This window comes from Phascolarctos cinereus, unplaced genomic scaffold (genome assembly GCF_003287225.1).
Source record: "Phascolarctos cinereus isolate Bilbo 61053 unplaced genomic scaffold, phaCin_HiC Scaffold_726;HRSCAF=1367, whole genome shotgun sequence".
In the NCBI taxonomy this organism is placed as follows: Eukaryota; Metazoa; Chordata; class Mammalia; order Diprotodontia; family Phascolarctidae; genus Phascolarctos; species Phascolarctos cinereus.
The window spans coordinates 258082523-258108584 of record NW_027556098.1 but is presented as its reverse complement, the minus strand read 5'-3'; the positions used below and the strand labels follow the sequence as shown (position 1 = coordinate 258108584).

Below are 26062 nucleotides of genomic sequence, written 5' to 3'. Positions count from 1 at the left end.
AATGGTTTGCCATTTCCTTCTCCAGCTAATTTTATAGATGAGGAAACTGAGGCAAACAGAGTTAAATGACTTGCCCAGGGTCACACAGCCAGTAAGACCTGGATTTGAACTCAGGTCTTCCTGACTCCAGGCTGAGCACTCTATCCACTGCACCACCTCACTGCCCAGAAATTAGAGAAAGGTTATCCTTAAGGAGTCCAGACTTACCAATCAATGTAGATTATTCAAGGAACAGTATAAACTTAACTACAGGCTAAGAAGTTTAACACCTATGAAATGCCTGGCAACACATGATCCATATATATTTCACAGACTAAGACATGACAAATCCCTTACTACAGATTCCCACTTAATTATATATCCCAGAGAGCTCAGCCAGTAAACTATGCCTGAATCAGAGAATTATCACAGACTAAACTGTTGCCCATAGTTGCCCGGGCATATTATTGATCCATTAAAACTTAACAACAATGTCTTTAACATATCAAATACTCCATTGCAAAGCTACATGGAATGAAAAACTTGCAAAATGTTGAGACTTGGCAGAGTCCAAAATCATGGAGGGATATGAAGAGGTACAAATCATCCCTGTTTTCCTATCTGCTACTGGAGTTGTACTGGCGATGTTTCTGTGAGTCTACAGTGGGTGAACTTACATCTTCTTATTCAACTAGAAAAAACAATTATTTTATCTGCCTTTCTAATATTCTGTAGAAAATTAAAATAACAGTATAGCAACTGGTTTCTAATGGGATTATTTCTATCTGAACTCTAAAAAAAAAGATGAAAGATTAAGATGGTGATTATGGGAATGGGGATGATGATCATGGTGATAATGATGATACTAATAGCTGACATTTATGGCACTTCAAGTTTTGCAAAGTGTTACAGATAATCACAACCCTCCAATGTAGGTAATGTAATTATCAGTATTTTATAGATGAGGAAATCAGAGTTCAAAGAAAACAAGTGACTTGCCCAATGTCACATAGCTACTCTCTAAGGAAATAAGGGTCGGAGTGGGATATGAACCCAGGACTTACTGACTCCAAGTCCTGCTCTGTATTCACTGTGCCTCCTTCAATATGTCAAGCAATCTTCCCTCCTCTTTTACACATCTTCCTCCACATTCTCCTTAAGTCTGACATTCAAGTCCATCTTTACACTAGTACCATCTGTTAAACTCCCACCCACTTGGAAGGAGATAGGACATGGGTTTGTTTCATAGGAGCTCATGATAGTGGTACAAAGCCAGGAAGTTTAGCCCAGTGCTGGAGTGAATACTCCATAAAGGTTCCCTTTGGATTATTAGTGACATGCTGATTTGTCTCCAATAGCTTTTCCACCCAAGATAATATTCTGACTTTCCCCTATTCCTGGAATGCTGTCCTTCCTAACCTCCATCTTTTGTAATACCTGGTTCATAGGTATTGTCAACACTTCAAAATCTCTCCCCTGTTCTCTATTTGTTACCATTTTTGCCACTCTTTAAGGCCCATCTTAAATGCTATCTTCTTCCTGATTCCATTCATCAGTAATTATCTTTCTCCCTTACATTTCATCCAGCATTTTACTATCACCTCTCCTATGCACTTTTATGTTATACATACACATATATGTATATGTGTGTGTGTGTGTGTGTGTGTGTGTGTGTGTGATATCTCTTTACAAGATTATGAGCTCTATGAGGAGAGGAACTGTCCCTTATTTAATATCTATATCCTCTCTGGAATTTAAAGCCCTACACAATCTGGGTCCAGCCTACCTTTCCAGGCACTTATTTCTCTTTCTTGGTTTCCGCCTACCTTTCAAGGCTCAGTAGCCATTACTTCCATCCTTTCATGTGCTCTACCGTTCAGCCAAACTGGGCTGCTCACTGTTCCTCCCCCACTACATTCCATCTCCTGTGGTCTTACTGACTGTCCCCATGCAAGAAATAAATAAATGCCTCATCTTTGCCTTTGATATCCCTTTCTTCCTTCAAGGTCAACTCAGCTGTCACCTCCTATGTAAGGCCTTTTCTGATTCCTGAATCTGTGCATATGTCATTTCTCTTAATCAAATACTTGGATTGACTTCTTGATTGAATGTAAGCTCCTTGAGGGCAGTCAATATTTAATTTTTGTCTCTGTATCCCCAGCACCTAGCACAGTATCTGGTACACAGAAGGCACTTAATAAATGCTTGTTTATTGATTAATCAGCTCTATCTCCTTCAGTACATAGCAAAGTACTTTACAATAAGTGTTTAATAAATGTTGGTTTACATTGAAGGGTTTTACTATAATATGGTGTTTTATTCTGAATGTTTTTTGGTCTTTTCAATTTGGGATTGGGGTTTCCTGAGAGTATCAATAAGTTAACCAAATTGTATGGCTTCTCTATTAATTTATCCTTCTCAAGTCAAGATATTCTTTTAATATACATACACATAAGCATGTACATGTATATCCTATTAAAAAAGAAGTGGGTGGTGTCATTGTACAGCTTTAGTGCCATCTCCACCAGCACAAATGTGACAGCTGCCTTAGCTGTGACTTTACTTCTCATAGAACAGTTTGAGAATTTTGAGAAGGGGAAGCGAATATTATAGTTGCTTCAACTTAATGATTACTTTCATATGACTGTGAAAATAATCAAATAGCACAAGTGTTTATTTTGGGCCAGCTAAGTAGAAGATTATATAGGCCCAATTTTGAATCCTGCCTTAGACACCAGCTTTGTGATCCTGGGGAAGGCACTTAACTGCTCTCAGCCTTTTTCCCCATCTGTAAAATGGGGATAATAATAGCACCTACTTCACAGGGGTCTTTCAAGAATCAAATAAGTTAACATACATAAAGCACTGTGTAAACTTTAAAGCATTATGCAAATTTTAGCTATTATCATTATAATTAATTATTTTCAGAATAGCAGTAACTGAATCGTTCTATAAGGACCAAAATCTAGATCTAGCTTCATAGAACCTCAGAGAACCTCTATTCCAGGCTCCTCATTATACCAGTGAGAAAACTGAGGCTCAGAGAACGTAGGACAATTTTTTAAAGTGTTTAAATACATTATTTGCTGGTTCAGGTAAGTGGCACTGTGGATAGAGTGCCAGGCCTAGAGTCAGTACAACTCCTCTTTGTGAGTTCAAATCTGGCCTTAGATACTTCCTGGCTACCTGACCCTGGGCAAAACTCTGGTTGCCTCAGTTTCCTCATCTGTAAAATGAGCTGGAGAAGGAAATGGCAAACCATTCCAGTATCTTTGCCAAGAAAAACCCAAAATGGGGTCACAAAGACTCAGACACAACTGAAAACAACAAACAATAACTTTACATATGATTTTTTTTAATTTCTCCATTTGTTTCTCCCTCCTTTCCTTCCCTTACTATGAAAGTGACAATACTGTAGCTAAATTATGAAAGTTTCCCTTTCTCAGATCCCTGAGATGACAGTCTAGGAGTTGGAAGGTTTCAGGTGGTCAGATTACGCCATCTTGTGGCAATGCCATGCAGTAATTCCCATGTGCTTGCCTGTGTGTGACTGGTCTCAGGCTTCTATTTAATGTTTGCCTTTGCTGCATCTCTAATGTGCCATTTTAATTGCAATCCCAGAGGACTGCAAGGATTTCGGGTAAATTGAGAGCACAATTTCAAAGTAAACACTATCTCATTAAAAATCTAAAACCAAGTCAAGTAAATTTACGACGGCTGCATCTGGCTGTGTATTCTTCCAAAGTGATCTGGCCTGTGCATCTGGCTCTGTAATTCCTGCCAGCTAAAAATTATCCAAACAGAGAATTATCTAAAACTGAGAGGCTGCAACTCTTATACTGAAATGAACATCTGATATGTTCCCTAGTTTTCTTGAAGACCTGCCTTTCTTTCCAAACGTGGTTTTGCATTTTAACTAAGAACATTTTTACAAGAGTGTTCCCAGATGACCTTTTTTATCTGGTTTCATATGCCAAAGGAATGGAATGAGGTGGCATTTTTCAATATTAAAATAAGACTGTACAATGTGTTTTTCACTGCTTGGTAGACACTAATTCTGAAAGTTCCCCTTGGGCAGCCTGCATTTACATCCTTCAGTCTTACTCTGTGCCTTACAGGGAGTTTATTTATGATCTATGTATCATTACTGGAAATGATGTTTTATGTTGTGTTTATGCAAGAACAACCAGTGTGAATTTTATGCTGAAATGTTATTGTTTTGTAGAAATAAAACTTATTTGATTTTTAATACCCTTTAAATATCTTAAAAATGTTGATGCTTCAGGAGTCTAATTGTGATTTAAAACTGTTAGTAAACCCACTGTATATCTATATGTGTGTGTATGCATATGCATGTAAGATTCTTTGCCTGTACTTATAAGGAGTATCAGTACTGGTAACAGTATTAAAAGAACCACACTCTGTCCTGGGGACCAATTTTCTGTGCTACTGGATCCAGGTCTCATTTTGTCTGATTTGAGACAACCAAAAACAAAGGGTTTTCCAAACCCTTTCTAAGCTATTGAATAAGAGATCATTGACTCTGATTTTAAGTTACTGTAGTGTGGGAGTTCTTATCCTTTTTTGTGTCTTGGACCCTTTGGGGAGTCTGGGGTAGCCTATGAACTCTTTCTCAGAATTAAGTTTTTAAATGAATAAAATAAAATACAGATGTTTACAAAGGAAACCAATTGTATTGAAATAAAGATATTAGAATGTTGGGGGAAAAAAATACCAAGTTCATGACCCCCACATTAAGAACTTTTCCTATAAAGTCTTATATAGTAGAAGTGACAGGGATATGAGAACCTTTCCATATTCAGCATCCTGTATATTGTATCAGGAAGTTCACTCCTGACTCACATAGTGCCATAGTCATTTAATCCCAGCTGTGCCTGGCCTTGCTCTGCAGAGCCCCCTTCAGGTTGTTAAGTACTATTCTTACCATAGATTAAGAAAGCAAAGCAGCAATGCTAGTGGTGACCAGAACACCTCGTCCATAGGGAGGAACGTGACCACAGAGAATGGGCCAAGCCACTAAGGCTGCCAGATTCTTGTTCTGCTTTGAAAGTGGGTTAATGGTTACAGGAGGCAGACCAGGGCTCCAGAACAAACCAGAGGGGACATAAGCATTGTGACTCTCCCATGCCAGTGGTGCTAGTAGCAACAGGAACTTGAAACCTTAAATAGGAAATATAAGTGGGCCTTTTGATCAGTCTTAGGGGGATTGTTTCTCCCATCAAACAAAATATAACAAATGGCATTTATATGGGAATTGTGCTCTTTCAATAGTGAGTGTTCAAACTGAGAATGGCCTTTAGAGAACTTTTGTTAACCTAATTACTACTTCCTGTCTCCACGATGAAAAAGAAAAATATAACACCTGACTCACAGTGCTACCTATGAATATGTTCTTTTATCTATCTTCCAGGTGCCTGCTACTCTGCTACTTTTTAAATTGTACCTTCCAGGCTGAGGGTTGTATTGATTTCTTACTAAAATAAATGCTGCTGGGATGTTGTTTTATTTTATTTTACTAGTCTTTGGCTCAGTACCCTTTTTTCTACTTTCAGGCTTGAATCTCCCACGAGGAGCCTAAGTATGGATGCACCAAGAGGGGTCCATATTAAAGCAAATTCTGGGAAGATTGAAGCTCTCTCTCAAATGGACATCAAATTACATAGTAGTGATGGGATGGTAAGCCAAATAAAGCAGCCTTCTATTACATATGGACCACTTCCATTTAGGTTGCAGTCAAAGCAGAAACAATCTTCTTAGATTAGCACATTAACTTAGTATGTTATTTCATAAGGGAAAATTACTGAAAATTACATACAGTAAGTGATGTTGAAAATAGGCATGACAGAATAATCTTAATGCAAAAATCTGGTAACTATTCTTATTATATACTATATATTATATACTATATATTATTTACTACTCTTCTTCACGAACTCTAAATTATGGCCAAAATGGATTTATTTCTTGTTCCTTAATTCTGTCTTGACCTTTTTCATCTCTTTGCCTTTGCACACACCATTACACACCCATGAAAGGATTTCCTCCCACATCCCTATCTACTGATATATTTCCCTTCCTTTAAAACTCAATTAAAGGGCCACACTTTACATAAAACTTTCCCTGGTCTACCCAGCTGTGTGATCATTTCTTCCATGAATCATTCATACCTATCCTATGAACTTATTGTATAATAACTTGCATTATATTTTTCTGTGTATTTGTCTTCTGCTAGACTTCAATTTCCTTAAAAACAGAAGCAGAATTTTATCTATCTTTATACCCAGAGTGTCTAGCATAGTTAAGTGCATATAAGAGGCCCTTAATGAAAGTTTGCAGAATTAAATTGACAGCTTAACATCTTAAGAAGTGCAAAGATAAATAATGCACTGTCTTTGAATAATGCTGTTTCTTCAGCTGCTATTAATGCTACTTGTTCACTTTGTTAAAAAAAAAAAAAAAACAGTAGATGTGTTGATCTCATAATGACCAGTAGACAATGGAATCATTGTATAGGATCCAAGAGCTGGAAAGCACCCGAGAGGCATGGAGTCAGATCCACACCTGAAAAAGAGTACCTGTTACAATAGCAACAGAGTCATCCAGCCACTACTTAAAGAATTCCAATCCACTCCCTTCTTAGATGGCCCATTCCTCTTTTGGACAATTCTCATCACAAGGAAGTCTCTCTTTACATCAAGTCTACAGAGTCCTTTTTGCAACTTCAATCAGTTGATCAGTCAAAGGAAGTAGTTCCCACTTCTGAAGAGCTTACATTCTACCAGGGGAGACTAAATGTACATTCGCAACATACAAAATAAACATCAGGGAATTTGGGAAGGGAAGACACACCAACAGCTAGGAGGGAGGGAACAGAAAAGGATGGTCTCATGTAGGAGATGGTGTTTAAGCTGAGCACTGGAAGACACTAGGGATTCTGGGAATTTTGCATTCTTGGAGTGGTGCACAGGGCTGAAAATGTAATGTTGTGTGTAAATAACAGCAAGAAGACCAGTTCATAAAGGAGAATAAAATAAGGCTAGAAATATAGGTTGGAACCAGACTGGGGGGGGGAGGCATAAAAAGCCAAATTGCAGGGTTTTATGTAACTCTAAAATCCATGGGTTTGTGTAGCAGGAGATGACATGGTCAGACCTGTGCTTTAGGAAGATCAACTTTGACAGCTGTCTGGAGAAAGGATTGGAGAGGGGAGAGGCTTGAAGCAGAAAGACCAACTAGGAGGCTATAGCAGTAGTCTGGGTAAGGTTTGATGAAGGCCTGAATTAGAGTGGAAGCTATACAAGTAGAAAGGAGGCGATGTATACTACGGATAGTAAGGAGATAGAACAAACAAGACTTTCAAACTAATATGATATGCAGGACAAGTGGAAGGAGAAGTTGATTATAATTTTGAGGTCATTTGTGAAGTTGATTATAACTTTGAACCCAAGTGACTAGAAGGATGGTGATGGCCTCAGCAGATATAGAGATGTTGGGAAGAGGGTCAGTTTAAGGAGAAAGACAATGAACTCTGTTTTACGGTTTATATTGACTGTGAGATGCCTACAGGATATCTAGTTGAAAACATTTGTTATACAGTTAGTAATGCAGAATTGGGACTCAGAAGAGGGACTAGGGCTGTATATATTAGACCTGTCTTTCTAGGAGTCATCCATGCAAAGAGTCGAATCACTGCTTATAGTTTTGCCTTATAGGGCCAAAATGAACAAGGCTAATCCCTCCTCCATATGATAGCCCTTTAAATACTTAAGGACACCTCTCACATCTCCTCAAGTTAACCTTTTCTCTAAGCTAAATATCCCCAATTCTTTCCATTATTCTCTGTAGGCATATTCTCCATCCCTGCAACTATCCTAGCAGCAGTTTTGGACATACTGCATATTGTCTATGTCTTTTCCTTCATACAATATCCCAGATGACATTTTATCAGGGCAGACTATAGCAAAATTATGTTTTCCTTCATCCTGACCACTTACAACTCTCAATACAGCCAAAGATAATACTAGCTTGGTTCAATCAATTGACTGATCAGCAAGTACCATGTACCAGATGCTGCACTGGTATTAAACATACAAAGACAAAAAAGAAAGAGTCCCAGCCCTCAGGGAGTTTTACACTCTCCTCTTTTGATGTTGGGACAAACTGTTGACTCATTCTGAACTTGATGGACACTAAAACAGCCAGATCTTTTGCAGAGGAAATGTTTTTAACCAAGTCCTACTCCCACCATCCTGTATTTATAAAGTTGACTTTTTGAACTCAAATATAGAACTTTACATTTATCCCTTTTAAATTCCACCTTATTTGAGTTGGCCTGTCTTTCTGGACCAACTTTCTTAATCTCTTGGCCATAAGTCTGACCTTAATGTCATCAGGAAAATTAAACAAAGTATGTTATTTGAATTTTTGAATGACTGAGCCCCAAAAGTAGTCATTCAAAAGCTGTTGTGAACAAATCAGTGTGTCTAACAGAGTGCCCAAGGAATCTCTTCCTTGGGCCTTAATGGTCAACATTTTTAGCAATGACATGGATAAAGGAGAAAATGGCATGCACAAATCCACACACATGTCCTGTCTCTGGATGTGTCTCTTAATGTATACAGTTGCATTTTTTAAGCCTATAGTTTCGGGGCAGCTAGGTGGCACAGTGGATAGAGCACCAGCCCTGAAGTTAGGAGGACCTGAGTTCAAATCCGGTCTCAGACCAAACACTTGACACTTACTAGCTGTGTCACCCTGGGCAAGTCACTTAACCCCAATTGCCTTAAAAAAAACTATAGTTTCTTCAGTATAGGGTATGTCCAGTGAAGAACTTCTTCAACTAATGCAGAAGTACAGATTGAGTAAGAGATTTAAAATGTTGCCTGGGCATTGTTCTAATGTTAGTGACCTGCTCAGAGTCACACAGCTAGTATGTGTCAGAGAGTAATACTTGAACCCAGGCCTTCTTCACTTTTGGGCCAACTTTCTATTCACTGTGCTATGCTTCCTCTCTCTGCCATTAATCTGGGGCATTTGTTGTTCAGTTGTTTTTCAATTATACCTGACTGCTCATGACCTCATGTGGGGTTTTCTTGGCAAAGACACTGGAATTGTTTGCCATTTCCTTCTGCAGCTCATTTTACAGATGAGAAAACTGAGGTAAACAGGGTTCAGTGATTTGCCCAGGATCACACAGCTACTAAGTGTCTATGACCAGATTTGAAGTCAGGAAGATGAGACTTCCTGACTCCAGGCATGGCAATCTATGCATTACACCACACAGCTGCCCACAATCTGTAGGTAAAATTAGGCAAATCACTTAACCTTTCAGAATCTCCATGACCTCTTCTATCAAATGTCAATCCAATCTACCTTCAAATGGAATGATGGTTATGAAAGCATTTTGCAAAATAAATCATTATACAAACTCAAAGTATTAAATATGAGAAGAAATAGGCAATCAGAGAAAGAATGGACTGGAACCACTGAGCTTGTCATTACAATGAACTCAGTAACATATGCTTTTATTCTGGGAGATAGAGGAACAGACCCACTCTAAACATACAAAGAAGGGCTCTCCTCCTGATCTGCCCAAACATCCTCCATGATTATCCCCACAGTACTCTGGAGAACAGTGATTTATTCTGTAGCCATATGTTAAGCACCAATGGTATGTAAAACTCTCTGTGCTGGGTACTGGTGGAGATAAAAAGTTTCCATGATGCACATTTCTATAGCATTTTGAAATCTAATAAGTACTTTCCTCACAACTCCCTGAGATAGATAATGCAATTATCATCATCTCCACTTTATAGATAAGGGAACTGAAAGGTAGAAAGGTTTAGAAGCCTGGCAAGTAATAAGAATATGGAATCACACACAACTTCAGCACTATTTCCACCACACCAGCATCATTCCCCTCATGGAGATTATCGTCTGGCAAGTTTACAGATGGCAAGGAAATATAAAACACAACAATCAGAAAATTCACTTAACACCTATCTGCTGCAGTTTCCTCATCTGTAAGATGGTTATAATAGCATCTACCTCCCCTGATTGTTGTGAAGAAAAAATAAGATATTTGTAAAACACTTTGCAAACCTTGAAGCACTATATAAATTCTAACTATCATCATCATCATTTTGAGCATTTACCCTGCCTCAGTAATATCTTCTGAATTCCTTTCTAGTTCCATCATCCTATATGATAATAATTACATTTGTGGCATACAATTTACAAAGCACTTTCCTCACAACCACTCTTTGACAGTGTTGGTACAAGTATTATTTTTCCTACTTTTACAAATGGGAAAACAGAGGCTGTGACATCAGGGAAATAGTAGAGTGATCCTTGAGTCTAGGTTTCCTGAATCCCAATCCAATGCTTCTCCACTTTGCCAGAAGAAAAGCAAATTTTTTAACAAAACTAGAAGTCTCTGTAGTATACTTAGAAACAATGCAACTCAAAGATTAGGTTGAGAAAATTACATTTTCCTTATTCTCATTATGGTTGTTGGCAAAAAGCATTCATCAGGCACCTATGTGTGCTAGAAAGGTGTAATTACTAATCAAAGCCTTCAATGTGCTTCCTACTTACATGCGACCCTAATTAGAAGAAATACAAGCCAATGAGTCCTAATGATGCCAATGTGCCTGAGAAGTATATTTTTAAATGTGTTTCACTTTAAAAATATTTTTATTCCACTTCAAGGATTTCTTTGTACTTGTATAATGGTACCCAACTAGACACTGAATTCTGTTGTTCCTGGGAAAGTTTTCTGAATTGAGAAAGTTTTCTGAATTGAAAGCCTGATTCTCAGAGCTCTGCTTAGATCAGTGTGTTTCGATATAGCGTAGGCATTGGGAGCTTCTTTCTACACCAGCAGCGTCAAACTCAAATAGAACTGGGGGCTACTAAACCATACATAAGAATCCCTGAGGGCTTCAAATTGACTTAGAAAACCACATATTAAAATTACCTGTTTTTATTATATTTTTTCATTAATTTCGTGAAGTATTTCCCAATTACATTTAAATCTGCTTCAACCACCCTTGGAAGTGTTCTCTACCACATGCAGCCCAAAGGCATTGTGTCAAACATCTCTGTGCCATGTAACTACTCCAAATATGCACTTTCTTCCCTACTCAAGGAGCCCAGCAAGCAGAGACAGAGCCCTCTGCTGTAGCAACTCTGCTTTTCCCAGTGCTTTTCATCTCCTACAAACCAAAAGAAGCATGGACACAAGCAGACCTTCCTTAGTCTTCATAATGCTAACATCATCAGATATTGCCAGAGGAAGCTGGATGCATAATTCTCAAAACTGGCTGAGCTCAGTGGGCGAGGGAAAGTTTTAGCCAACAAAAGGGGGGGAAGGGGAGAGAGAAAGGCAGATGGGGAGGAGGGGGGAGCTTTAATTCCTTCCTGGATACGAAAGGGACAGAAGACAGAGCTGAGTAGAAATCAGCTTAACAGAGTATTATCTGACTAGATTCAAGTCAAATACCTACTACTATTTCTTGGGGGAAGTGCTGCCAACTACCGTCTTCTTTGTATTATATTCCCAGAGCTTAGTACAGTGTCTGACACATAATAGGACCTTAAGAGATGTTTAAAAATTTACCAGCAATTGCAGTCTTCTTCTTTTACACATTCATTCATTTTACTATGACTATGTTTGTTTCATTATTACTCTAACTTTCACATCTATTGCTTTCCCCCATACAGCTTGTGCTGGATGCTGCCACCGTTTGTCTGCCTAAATTGGTTCAGGGGACTCGGGGCCCCACTGGCAGCTCTCAGAGACTCTATGAAATCTGTGTGTGCCCAGATGGAAAGCTCTACCTGTCAGTGGCTGGAGTGGGCTCCACTTGCCAAGAAAACAGTAGTGTCTGTCAAAAAAGCACCTGAACGTGCCATCGAATTGTCAAGATCTCAGTGAGCTTGACAATTTTCAGTAAATAATTACTCTGGATTATGAGGCTTCAGAGCTGGAATATGTATTCTGCCTCTGGGACTGGATGAAGGAAACACACACACACACACGAACTTTTTTAACTGAACTCAGAAAAAACTACCAGTGAAAATGTTTGGATGAAACTCTGTGTTCTGGAGGTGGCATCAAGACTTGAGCAATGCATTTAAGGAAAATGAACAGAATTTGTTTGCAACACTGAGCTGTTTAAATTTCCATCAGAATGAAGAGTGAATTGTGATGATTTCCTTGTCCTCCCCCCATACATGTAAATATATAATGAAATGTTACATCACTGTGTGGAATTCATTTCTAATGATCTATACTATACATATATCTAATCCAGCATTTCCCATTCTGTATTTTGCTGAATCTAGTGTTCCACAAGGGATTTTCATGAGAAAATATCTACGGTCGCGGTAGGAAATAGAAGCTACTGGGGGTGGGGGAGGGGAAAAGGGGATGGACTGAGGCAGGGAGCAAGAGGAGAAAGGGAGAAGTCTGATTTGGAGCACCAAATCAAAGCTAATAGGGGACTCACACTGCTCAAGAAAAACATTCAAATTTCATCATCCTCACAGGAAATTAGTGTCTCTCCTTCTCCCTCTCTCCCCATTTAGTCCTAATCTCCTCCCTCTCCCTCACCTTCATCCTCACTTTCTCATCCCCTTCCCCTACTCTCTCTTCCTCTCCTTCCTCCCACCCCTCACACACACACACACACACACACACACACACACACACACACACACACACAGATTCTGACATACATGTAATCTCCATCCTCTCCATTCATACCCTTAAGATATACACACACACATATACATATATGTATATACATATGTATACATATACACATACATACATGTCCTCTAGTCTAGTCCCTGTCGCACACAATGTCTCTCCCACAGACATACTGTGTATTTGACACAGTCCATCCCTTCATATTCTTCATCTTTCCTTCACATTTTGGTGTCTTTTACTTTGTTCCACACTTTCTCAAATCTCTAATCCTCCTCATGATGTAACTCCATTCACTAGATCAGCATTTTAAATTCTGTCATTATAGTCTAAGAAGCTATAGTGTTTTGGGGAATTTGGGTTTAACTACCAAAAGAGAAAGTGTTTGGGGCAACTACAAATAGGATTAGAAAATATCCTATGCACTTGTTTTCTTAAAATCAGTCAAGTCTCTAAGTGTTCTGTCTCTGAATCTTATCCAAAAAAAAAATGGATCAGACTTGATTGGAATCCTATTTTCTGGAGATTTTTTAACATATTCAGATCAAATTTATTTGATGTACATGAGCAAAGTAGATTATTTACACAAAATCTCTAAGTAATAAGTATGTTGTCTTCTGTGCATACAGTAGACACATTTAATTACATCAAGAAGGCTTTCTGACTTTGGAGTCATATTTCTCAGAGCCTCTCAGAGCCCAATGATGAGAAAGCAGGTATGAGACCTGTTTTAGGCACAATCCCAGCACAGCTGTTGTATTGTAATGTGCCTTCCACATTACACAATGAAACTATGAAAACTAATTTGTGTTGGTTAAAAACCAATTCAAATGTTTTATAATAGGCCTCCAAGAAGGTGTTTATGTATGCCTTTTAAAGAGACATTTTCTTCCCTCGAGCTTTAAAAAAAAAGTTCCTTATTATTATTCATAACACCCAAACAAATCAAGATTGTACAATTCCCTATAGCTAAGATAATGGCACTAACATCTTCAAAAATATTCTTGTCTCTCATTATATTCAATCAGTCAACATGTATAAGACCAGGTTTGTTATTTTTAAAAAGCATCAGTGAAAGCAGAAAAATATGAGAGTTCTTTGCTTTTTTTGTTGTATTTTGAAATTGGGAGTTCATGTGATAATCTAGCACACTTGAACCACTGCCCTGACTCAGGAATTTTCTAGTTTATAGAAACAATATTCTGATGCTTCATGACATGGAAGTGACCGTAGGTCACTAAAGACTGTTGTTGTTGTTTATTCTTCATTTTCAAAGAGGACCATTGGCATCACATGGTAATGGCTTGATTTACTCAAGAACTGGATTTAAGTGAGGCAGAATTATGCAAAGTCATCAGCCTCATTTTCTTTTCCAGAGTCATTAGAGTCCAGTGGCAGAACAAAAGCCAAAACTATTGGGCAGTGCAAGGGATGCAGTAGATGACCTTGGCATCTTTGATGTCTACCAGGCAATAAGTGCTCCATAGCACCTGTGGAAAGGTTCCATTATTATTCGTCATATAGTAACATTTAGAACTAGAATGAACCATAGAGGTCATCTAGTCCTGACTGCGTTTTAGACAGGGAAACTGAGGTTCAGAGATGTTAAGTGATAAAGCCATGGTCACACAGGTCAGCAAGAAGTAGCGGATCTAGAATTTAAACCAGGCTGCTAATCCCAGATTCAGTGTTCTTTCCTTTACAGAAGTAAATTATGCATCAGGTTTCAAAATCCAACCCAAACTGACTCACCACCAAAAGGTCAAACAAGTGAATTATTTTGAATACCAGTTCATGAAGACAGCCAATTATGGAGTAGAGGAGTCTGTGATCTGCTTTGATAGGACTACCCACAAAAAGAAATAACAAATTTATTAAAAGTCTTATGTATAATAGAAACATTAATATTTTGAAATACAGAAAGTATTCAGTGCCCCCAAAGCAAGGCAAAACTAAGAAGGCTCTTTGAGGTGACAATGCTTTAGTAAGACATGTTTAACTTCCTGCCTGACCCCTTAGGTTTCTATGGGACACTGAGTACTTGGATTTCTCTTGGAAAAGGTCCATAAGTACATAAAGTAATACTGGCCTTGAGAAACTGAGCAGACGCGTTAGCTGAGTTAACTAAATTTGATGGGGGGGGGTTGGGGGGAGGGTAATGATAACATAATCAATAAGCATTTATTTAGCACCTACTATATGCTAAACACTGTGTTAAGCACCTGGAGGGAAAAAAGGAAGATAAGATACATAGAGAGTAGATGAAAACAATCTCAGAGGAGAAGGCACTAGCACTAGGTGTGGGGTTGGAAAAAAGACTTCTGCAGAAAATGGGATTTGAACTGAGTCTTGAAGGAAGTCAGGAAAACAATGCAAGAAGGAAGAACATTTCAGGGATGGAGACGGATTGTCTCTATGGAACCAACATAACTGGACTGTGGAATATATGGAGGGGGGGTATAATATACTTGACTGCAAAGGAAAGGAGAGACAAACTTATGAAGAGACCTGAGGCAGGGAAACAAATTAGAAAGTTATTGTCATAGACAAGGCAGGAAGTGATAAGAACCTAAACAAGGGTGATAGCTATGTGAGTGGAGAAAAAGGGGAATATACTACAGACGTTTTGAAAGTAGAAATGACAAGATTTGGCAACAGATTGGATAAAGTAAGAATTATGAGTAGAGGATGACACTGAATTTACTAGCACAGTTGACTAGGAGAATGGTGGTACCTGTGATCATAATAAGGGAGATGGGAAAAGGTTTACAGGTGATGTTAGAGCTGTCTATAGGACATCAAGTTTAAGATGTCCAAAAGGCAATTGGTGATTTAGAACTGTAGATCTGGGCAGAAACATATAAAGATATAAAGATCTATGGATCATTTGTCAAATCAGATTATAAATTAAAATATAATAATCTTAATATCTCTTAATGCTAAAACACCAATAAAATACCCATAGATTCCTAGTTGACATATGTAGATTGTGGGCAGCTAGGTGGTGCAGTGGATGGAGCACCGGCCCTGCAGCCAGGAGACCTGAGTTCAAATTTGGCCTTGGACACATAACACTAACTAGTGTGTGACTCTGGGCAAGTCATTTAACCTCAATTGCCTCACCAAAAAATAAATAAATAAATAAATAAATAAATGTTTGGGCAGCTAGGTGGCACAGTGGATAAAGCACTGGCCCTGGATTAGGACCTGAGTGCAAATCCAGCCTCAGACATATAATACTTACTAGCTGTGTGACCCTGGGCAAGTCACTTAACTCCACTGCCTAGCCCCCCCAAAAAAATACATATGTAGACTGCCCACACTTTATCAACTTATGTTCTGGTGGTCCGTATTCAAAACTTAGTGGCTAGGGAAAGAAGTAGGAATAAGTGTGGAGAGAGAACATGATACTGGAGAATAGAATTCAGTATCAGAGAGCATCAGTCCTTTACAGTAGAAGAATTCAAATGGTATTTGTGCCTCTCTTTCACACTCTACACTCCCAAACCACATTTTCATGATCCTGTTTGTCATTTTCATATTAGAAAGGATTTATTTCATTAGTCATTTGGTCAAACCCATTCCTGAAGCAGTCTACAGTACAAGTGGTCATCTGGCTCTTCTTAAAGACCTCCAGTAATTGAAAACTATTACTTCCTGAGGCAGCTCATCTCTTTTTTCAACAGGTCTCATTCTTCAAAAACCTATCCTGCTATCATGTTGAAATTTAGTCCCATGGAACCCACTGATCTTAGTCCAAACCTCTGGAGCCAAACAAAATAAATATAATTCCTCTTCCACATAACACTTTAAATCTTAAATCAACTGAAGACAGAGTTCTTATCCTCTCTATGTCTTCACTTCTCCAGACATAATAATCTTAGTTCTTTCTACAAATCCTTATTGTATGTATCAAGACCCTTGATACTAGTACCCCTCCTCCGAACATGGTTAAGCTTTTTAATACCCTTCTGACACTGTGGTATCTAGAACCAAACATATTCTAGATGCAGTCTGACTACAGTGGAACATAGCAGGATTCACTTCATAGACATTTAAGTCTTTACTAATTAACTGCTTTCTTGGTTGTTACATCACCCTGTTGATTCTTACTAAGCTCTCACACCACTAAGTCCCCCAACCCATATTTATACAAACCATAATTACCTTCCTCAACTTGTACTTGGACATAGCTGATTTTTTAAAAACCTAAGTGAAAAAGTTTATATTTATCTCTACTAGATTTCATTTGTTCATCATTATAGTCTATCAAAGACTTCTTTTCTTCCTTCTGTATCATGCAAAGTATTAGTCATTCTCTTCATTTTGCAGCATAGGTTAGAGACAAGAATGGCAAATCCATTTTGGGTTGAGAGTCAAATCCATCCCACACAGCTTAATTTTATACAGACCATGAGCTAAGAATGGTGTCTACATTTTTAAACAGTCAAAAAACTTTATTTAAAGATGTAAAAAACATTCTTAGCTCTCAAGCCCTATAAAAACAAGTAGTGGGCAGAAAACCTAAACACCTTTTCTCATCTCATCCTTGACTTCTCTGCAGCATTTAACACTGTTGACCAATTGCTTCTCACAGATATTCAATTTTCTATAGCTTTTCTTGAAACAGCCCTCTTGCAGAAATTCTTCTCCTACCTGTCTGACCTTTCCTCAGTCTCCTTTACTGGTTCATCATTCATTGCTCATCTCCAAAGCTGGCTCTTTCTTCCTCTCTCCATGCTCTTTGTTTTGATGATCTCACCACTCCCTATGACTTCAATTATCATCTTTACAAATGTTCCCAGACCTATATATCTAGACCTTCCCTCTACTGAATTCCAGTCCATATCACCAACTGCATATTGGCTATTTCCAAAGGGATATCCTGCAGGCATCTCAAACACAGCCTATCCAAAATATAATTATCTCCCTCCAAAAAAATCTGTAACTCTTCCATATTGCCATATTTAAGAGTACCCTCAACCCTTATCACCCATGGTCAAGACCCAAGATTCCTCCTTAACCCTTCTCTCTCCTTCACTCCCATATCTTCAGCAACAAGACAGTTGCCAAGTCTTGTTGATTCTACTCGTCTCATATCCATCCATTTCTGTTTCCTCACACAGTTACCACCATAGTTCAAGCCCTCTTCACTTGATCACCTGGATTATTACAATAACTTTCTAAATGGTGTCCTTACCTCAAGTCTCTTCCCTTTCAAATCCATGTTTCATATAGATATCAAAGAGACATTCCTAAGACCAAGAAGTACCATGTTCAAGAAGTTCCAGTGATTTCCCATTGTCTCTAGAATGAAATGCAATCTTCTGTTGGGCATTCAAAGCCTCACAATCTAGTTCCAACCCACCTTTCTCCATTAGTCTTCTTCACACTCTACTGTCCAAACTAACCTACTTGCTATTCTTCATACATAATATTCCACTTATTGTCTATGCCTTTTGAAAATTATCTCCATACCTGGAATGTATTCTCTATTCACCTCCACTTGTTAGAATAATTACTTCTTTCAAATGTCACTTCCTACATGAGGACCTTCCTCATCAAATCCAGCTACTGATGCCTCCCTCCACCACCACCACCCAAAAAATTACCTTTGCATAATTTGTGTCCACTATATGTACACGTCCCTCCACCCTTCCGCACCTCCCTCACCATGGGTGGTAAGGTATTTGAGGAGACATTTTCATTTTTTGTCTTTGTGTCTCCAGGGCCTAACAGTGATTGTCACAAAGAAGATGCTTAATAAATGCTTACTTGACTTCAAGTACACAGAGATTGGTATTGAAATCCTACCTCTGATATTAACTATATGATTATGGATATCATTAAATGAGCTTATTTCCTCATTTATAAAGTGGCGATAATGGTCTCTAACTTACAACTTGCTGGAAAGACCAAGTGAGGGCACTTTGTAAATCTCAAAAGTGTTAGTGAATGGTGGACAGAATGCTGGACTTGGATTCAGGAAGACTGGAGTTGAAATGCCATTTCTGAAACTTAGTAGCTATCTGACTATGGGCAAATCATTTGCCTCTCTGAGTCTCCACTATCTTGTCTGTAAAAAGGAAATAATTGCTACAGATCCTCTTAGGAGAACCAAATGAGATTAATGTATGCAGAACTCTTTTTAAAGCATTTTATCAGTTGCTATGTTACTTACAGATACAAAAAACAGAGGTGAAGAGGAGTTGTCTCAAACCAAGGTAACAAAATTTTTAGGTATAATAAGGACTAGAACACAGGTTTCCTGACTTCTAGACCAGATTCTTTCTACTACACCAAGCATGGCTTATTGCTCTGAGGATTTATTTTTGCCTAACATTTTGCTAAAATATATATGGTAAAGAAAAAGAATCCTGGTAATGGTGGTAGTGATGACTTTTCCTGCTTCAAAAACCATTCAGCAAAGGAACTCCTTACTTTTCTCAAACATTTCTCTTAACCAGCTGGTCTTTTTTATTTTTCATTGTCTGAAACAAAAATAAACTTAAAAGCCCTAGTGAATATATTTAACATTTGATACAAATTTGTTAATTAATGAAGAATCTCAGCTCATTAACCGGAAAGGTGGAGAATTTTAATTCCCTCAACTCCAAAACTCCAATTACAGCAAGAAGCTGGGTTCTCAGGGCACAAACTTTGGCAGATCCTACCAATAATAGGGTAACAGCCTAAAAACCTATGATATCTTATGATAGGGAGCTATGAGTGGAAGAAACACTCTGCCAATGAAACTTGACACTTTCTCTGAAACTTATGATCTTGGAAAGTTGCTTAAAGCACTGAGAGGCAAAATAATTTGCCCAGGCTCATACAGCCAGTATGTGTCAAAGACAGAACTTGAATCTAGGTCATTCTGGCTTTAAGACTGGCTCTCTAGCCAATGAACCACACTCTCTCTATATATATATTAATACCAATAAGATTAATAGAAATATAGAGTATTTTAAGGTTTACGAAACACCTTATTCACAACACAGTAAAGAAGATATAAGTATTATTATCCTGATTTTAATAAAGATACAAGTTTCAGCTAAGTGTCTTGCTCTCCAATTCAGTATTAGAATCAGAAGTCCAGGACTCTTTCTATATCTATTCTACCTTGACTTTATATATGGTGCTAGCTGTTTACTGTCTAAAGAAGAGTTAATCAAGTGTGTAGAGGCTTATCTCCAGAAACCTGGCCAACAAAAAATTAATCTCAAAATAAGTAGCAAAATATCTCAGTAAACATTAGTAACACATTTACTATGTACTTAAGTCTATGCTAGACTTATCCTCCAAACCCAATTTTTAAAAAATTCCAGACCTAAACAAAATACCCACTTTCAAATTTTAAGAAAATCTCCAATCCATTACAAGCTCAAAATGTACAAAAGTGAGGCTTGATTTCAAAGCTATAAAAGGTCTCCTCAAAAAACAAAATTACAATTAATTTTTCTTTGTATGTATATGTTTGCTTTATTAAAATTATGGCACTTAATATAACAGCAGAAATAATTACATGGCTTCACATTCAGAAGCAATACATTGTTCAAGAAGCAAACATTCTTTTTGTTACCAATAATAATGAAAATGTTTCAACACATTCTTTAAGCCTTTAATTGCATAAAAGTCTATATCAGCATATTTTTCTTTTGGATTGCAATAATTAATTTCAGTTACTGCATTTGTGTAAACTCATTATCACTGAACTCTTTACATTCTGAAAAAAAAATTACACTTTCACTGTGCTAACAAGTAAATAAATATGTTACACTTGGACTTGATAAATATTAAACATCAGATATGGACAAATCCTGGGGGAGAGGAAACTTCCAAATAATAATTCCTATTTTTAAAAAAGTACTAAATTAATTATATGGCATTATCAAGGATATTACAATTTGCAATATCTGAAATGTTAACTAAGTCCCAAAGATCACGAAGTGTCATAGTGAAAGACAAAAAAATAGAACATTATATTGCAGCACCATTAGACATATGAAACAAAAAAAATGCAACCTGTACACCCACACTATACAAATTATGTTTATGAAAAGAATATGTACACAAACATAACAAGTCTTCAAAATGTTATTTTGGTAAGCAGTTTTCAAAAACATTATCAACATCTGGTAATAAACTACCACGCATTTTCATGCTATCCACCTGAAATCTTTAAATAGGAAGCTTGTAAACAAACTAAAAGAAAATTTTAAAAACTTTTTAAACTTAAAGTGTAAAGTGCACTTGGTGCACTTTTATAAGTACTATGAATGCATAATCAAGTAATATTCATAATTAAAATGCTGTACCATTTAAATATACTGAGTATTATTAGGATATAAAATGAGAACAAATTCATAATCAGAGCCAGCTGATGAGAGAACAATGGGTCAAAAAAAAAGTCCACTCAAATAAAAATCTTCACTCCAGAGACAACTTCTTATTTGTTTAGCTCAGTGATATGTCCAGTGTTACATTAATTCCTTAAACAATTATACCCTGTTGGAAACATAAGCAAAATTCATCCTAACAAGAAACATATGAGACCTTATCTAACACATTGCTAAGCTTTGGTTATATAAAGTGCAGTTCAATAACATGTCATTTTAACCACTCATACATACATTTAACAATTATGTAACTCATTTTCCTATAACTTTGTAAAAATAATTTTCTTTTAGGCTCAGAGTTTTTTGTTGGAATTCATGTTAATGGCCATCCAAATTTAGTATCAACTTTGTGCACTACATTTCAAAAACTCCTAGATAAAAGGTAATTCAGCCCATGGAAGTATGATGGCCAAATCAATGTTTGTCTGCATTCATCATGTTCTATATTCAGCTCTACCTAAAAATTGTTCCCTTTAGTCACTTCATACCTTCTGTTGTATAAAGTTTTCAAGTTTTATTATGATACAAGCAGTGCATTCCATCACCCTCATAGCAACTTCAGAAGTGAACCTATCATTTGGGATCTGAGGGAAAGGAAGTAAATCAGGGTATCTGGTCTTTAAACTATCCACACCATAAGCTTCCAATGTATGAACATCATTTGTAAGTCCTTCAAGTTGTTGACTATATTCCTCTATTTTTTGTGCAAGTGCAGTTGGCTTCACATCTTTATCTGACTTTCCCCTTACTGCATAGTCAGCAGCAATCAAAGCTAATTTAGTGGCTAAGTAGCATTTGAAGCATACCCATTCATTAGCATTTTTATGAAGGTCATTTCTGGCAGCGGAAAAATTTGCTCGAGCTTGCCTTAACCACCTCCGTGCCTCAACCGGATTACCTACAGTCTTAAAAGTGGGTGGAACAAAAAACCGTTGAGAATAAGACTGTCCTGCAGAAGATGGACCCTTTTCTTTGTTTTGTTGCTGCCTTTCTGATTTATGACTTGTTGCTTCTTGATTCCATGAAGTATAAAATCGCTGAAATGAATATTTGTCTGACTGAAATCGAGAAGCTGTTGAAAATGTTCTCCTTGATGTTCTATCTGTATTTTGATCTATAAAAGCCTGTTTCTCTAATCTACTAATTTCATTCTGTAAATGCTTAAAAACTTCATTAGCCATATCATGATTCTCTGGATTTTTGTCTGGATGCCATTTCAAATATAATCGTCTGATAATCTTTTTCCTTTCAGATTCTGGAAGTTTCCATGCTTGTTCTACTACTGATGTCACTTCTCTCAATATTTCTGGCAAAGAATTTACCTTAATCTTTTTGGGTGAATGATGTTTTGAAGATGTCTTATGGCTCTCTTTTCCAGAGAAAATGGGAGGTATACTTCGAAGTCCAGGGACTGGAAATTCAGTAGGACTGGTTGGGGTAGAAGGTGCACTGTCTCTACTATGAGAACTTTCATCAGGCCTGGAAAATTTATACAAGTCAAGAGAGCTTACTATCTTATATTCACTGTATCCAATATCAATCTGATAAATCTTTCCTAGAAAACTAGAGTTGTCAGCATCTTCCTTTTCAACTTCTTGTACAATAATAGCATATGTATAGGTTGGTTGGTAAGATCCATAGATATCCCCACCTTCTGCATCAACAAGATATCCAACATATTCTCCTGGATAAAAAACATTCATTGGATCCATAAGTAGAGTATAGTGGATTTCAGCAGGTATTGGAGTGCCAGGCATCGGAAGTTCAAGTTTTGATGGTTCTGATGAGTCATATTTCACTCCTAAACTGTCAAGTTTCTCACTGATCCTATAAATATCATTACAGCCCAACATGGCAATTAAATAGGAGGTGTCTGAAATCAAATTGTCAGTTGCTGATTTAAGTGTCATTGCTAATGCTAACAGGAAATTTATGTCTTTACTGTCTGAATGTTGTATATAGAGTAAAATTACTGCATTGCCATACCGTTTTAAAAAAGCAAATGTTTCACTTTTGCTATGGGGGATAGGATTAAATCCTTTAACTCTTAATGTTGTTTGAAGCTTCTCAAAGCATGAAACTTTTAATCCTTCTCGAAGGGCTTTGCAAAGTCTAATGGCCTTCTCTTCATTGGCCAGGAAAGCATTGTCATTTTCATGTTTCATTATTCTAATGAGTCCAGTAATGAACTGTTCTGAAGATAAGAGTAACTGCAATCTTCCTTGAAGAGAACATAATGCTCCAAACTGACAAATTTTTGGTGTTTCTTCATCTAACTGTTCTTCAAGAATGCTACTCAGTAGACGAGGCCTGAGTTTCTGAGGAAAAAGCATTATCAACTTCGTATGAAAACCATGGTCTTTTCCCAAGTAACACTGGCTCAGATCAACAAGCATTTGAACCCCAATATGTCCCTGTATTCTGCTTTTATAATGTGGTGCATCGTCAAAAACTAAGATGCTTGACTTTACCAATCTACCATCTTGACTTGGAAGATAAAGTGCAAGATCTCGTACATTCTCAAGATCATTTCTAACCTTGACTGAATCATTCTGAAGACTCTTGAACAGTCCAGAAACAACTCTCTTAACTGTGCGCATTTCATTAGGATCTAACTGCTTTCCTTCAGAATTCTTAAATATACGGCTTAGCACCTCAACATATTGTTTAGTTGAAATAACATCTTCAGTACCTAAATGCTTGAATAATTGATGAAAGGTGCCAAGTTCTAAAGGCAGTTTATATAAGTAAGGTTTAAAATCAGATTCATACTCTAGATTTATCACAACTTCCTCAGGTTTTAGAAGCTTCCAACCATCTTCTACCATAACAAAAGCAACTCCTCGAAGTTGAAAGCGGAACTCTTTTTTTTCTGCACTGAGAAATTCATAAATACTCCGTAAGACCTTGGCTCTAGTTTTTACCATCTCTTCATCCAAAGTTGTTATGTTGCAAATATTTCTGCAATTATGAATAACTTTATCAAGAGGAGGATCTAAATTAACACTGAGCATAGTCAAAACTTGTTCAAGTTGTTCCTGTGGACCAAGAGTACTACCTTCTTGTTCTTTGATACTCAAAGGTGTTGCTTTCTCAGGAAGAATAGGACAGGAGGTCCACAACAGCTGCAAGACATCTGACTGTTTGAATTTAGGATTCACCTGTGCTCCATTGAACCGTATAAGAGGAAGGGTTCCATTTACCTCTTGATATTGGGGATGAAATCTAATAAATTCAGCAGGAGCACGTTCAGGACATAAGAAAGGTACTAGAGATAATTCTTTCAAAAAATTTCCAGATAATAAATCCGTTCGTTCTTGAAATATGTGATAAAGAAGGACATCAACTGTGTTTTGCAGTGTTTCTTTAGACCAGTTTTCTGTATTAGCTCTCATACTTACTTCCTTAGCAAACTGTAATAATTGCTGTTGAGAAAGAATATATTTTAGTCCAATATTTCTTAAGAATGCTACCCATGATGTTAAGAATGAAGCTTGGTTCTTGGGTTTAGTGAGGTGCTCCAATTTTTTAAAGAAATCCTTAGGTATGAATAATTTTTCTGGAAGCATAACTTCAAAAACTCTCACAGTTCTGTCATAAAAATGTTTTGCAGATTTTAAACGATTACTTGCATCATGAATTATCAACAAACTCTCCAACTTTTCAAAAAGCTGTTCCTTTATCTCTAATGATTCTTCAATGCTAGATAATCTGTTCTTCAGGTAAATGAGATGTTCTAATTTTGCATCATAAGAGAGATTTTCAATCTTTGGTAAAAGTGTTTCAAATATACTTCAAGATCATCTACAGGGACACAACCAAGAACTTCATATAATTCCTTCAAGTGTATTTTTTCTTCAAGAAATGCAGATGATGAGGATAGTGTCCATTTTTCCACTTCAGCTGAAGGGATGGTTTTTATAAGTACATAACATGCTCCAAATTTTGCAATGCTCATATATCGACCACTAATAGATTTATAGCATGGAAGTGATTTTAATATTTTAATGTCATCCTGAGACATCAAGTGACTTAAATTACAATTAAAATACATTAAGAGAGCCTCAAAATCATGTTCTGCTAATTTTTCAGTTCTAAACGTTGAGGTCTGAACCATATAATGTATAGCTTTCAAAATGCTTGTAGGATTATCTATGTTTGCTGTGTGAGCTGACAGTAGAGGAACAATCACATTGTCTTTGGAACAAATTTTGTTTAAAGCAAGCTGAATGCAACCAGCTTTCATTAAAGCATGGAAAACTTTATCACTCTGGGCATTTGGAAAAACAGCTATATGCATAAGGCTTAGAGGAAGTAAAACATCCCCCTCTGGAACAACAAGCTGACTGGCTGAAACAGTAAATTTAGTTCCTGGAAGCAGAGCCCAATCCTTTAGTGTATCAACAACAATATCAAAAGTAGGTTTTATTTTTTCTTGATCTTCTTTCACATTTACAGATTCACTAATAAAATTCCACGTATTTTTAAGCCAGGATTCACTTGCAAAATTTTCTTTCCACTTCGTACAACTTTTAGTTTTATATTCACGTGGTAACACAGAGGATAACAAATCAGCAAAACTGGTAATATCAAAAACTTTTGCAACCTTGCTAGTCAATAAAATATTGCTGTATCTCAAATATAACGTATTCATAAACAAATCCTTGCGGGAAGGTATCAATTCATGATATGTTGTAAGAAATTTGGGACGTTTTGCATCAAAAATTTGCAAAACACTATCAACTGTAATAAGAAGTGGCAGTCCTTCAACTACCATCTCATTTTCTTCTGCATCCTTAAAGCAATAATCTACCAAAAGCTTTAAACTGTGAAATAGCTTCAAATTAGTCTGCTGAAGGCGGCAAGGCAATTTCCCAATGTGGCAATTAGTATCAGGAGAAGAAAATGTCATCAAAAATGACCGAACATCAGCAGGAGTTACATAGCTGCA

General features: G+C 37.1%; 2 protein-coding genes across 4 annotated transcripts in view; one reads left to right on the top strand and one right to left on the bottom strand.

The window, feature by feature from the left end:
- SGCG (sarcoglycan gamma) overlaps window positions 1-12261 on the top strand; it is a 298874-nt gene extending 286613 nt beyond the window's left edge. For all 3 annotated transcript variants that reach the window (XM_020997245.2, XM_020997247.2, XM_020997246.1), the window contains exons 7-8: window positions 5553-5676; window positions 11725-12261. In XM_020997245.2, coding sequence (XP_020852904.1) covers window positions 5553-5676; window positions 11725-11907 — 307 coding nt within the window. In that variant the 3' untranslated portion in view covers window positions 11908-12261. The remainder of the gene's footprint in view (window positions 1-5552; window positions 5677-11724) is intronic.
- Window positions 12262-20866: 8605 nt separating this feature from the next.
- Window positions 20867-26062, bottom strand: part of SACS (sacsin molecular chaperone) — a 46082-nt gene continuing 40886 nt past the window's right edge. Inside the window, 2 exon segments of the mRNA XM_078147079.1 lie at window positions 20867-24889; window positions 24892-26061. Of these exon segments, the coding sequence (XP_078003205.1) occupies window positions 21594-24889; window positions 24892-26061 (4466 nt within the window). The 3' untranslated portion in view covers window positions 20867-21593.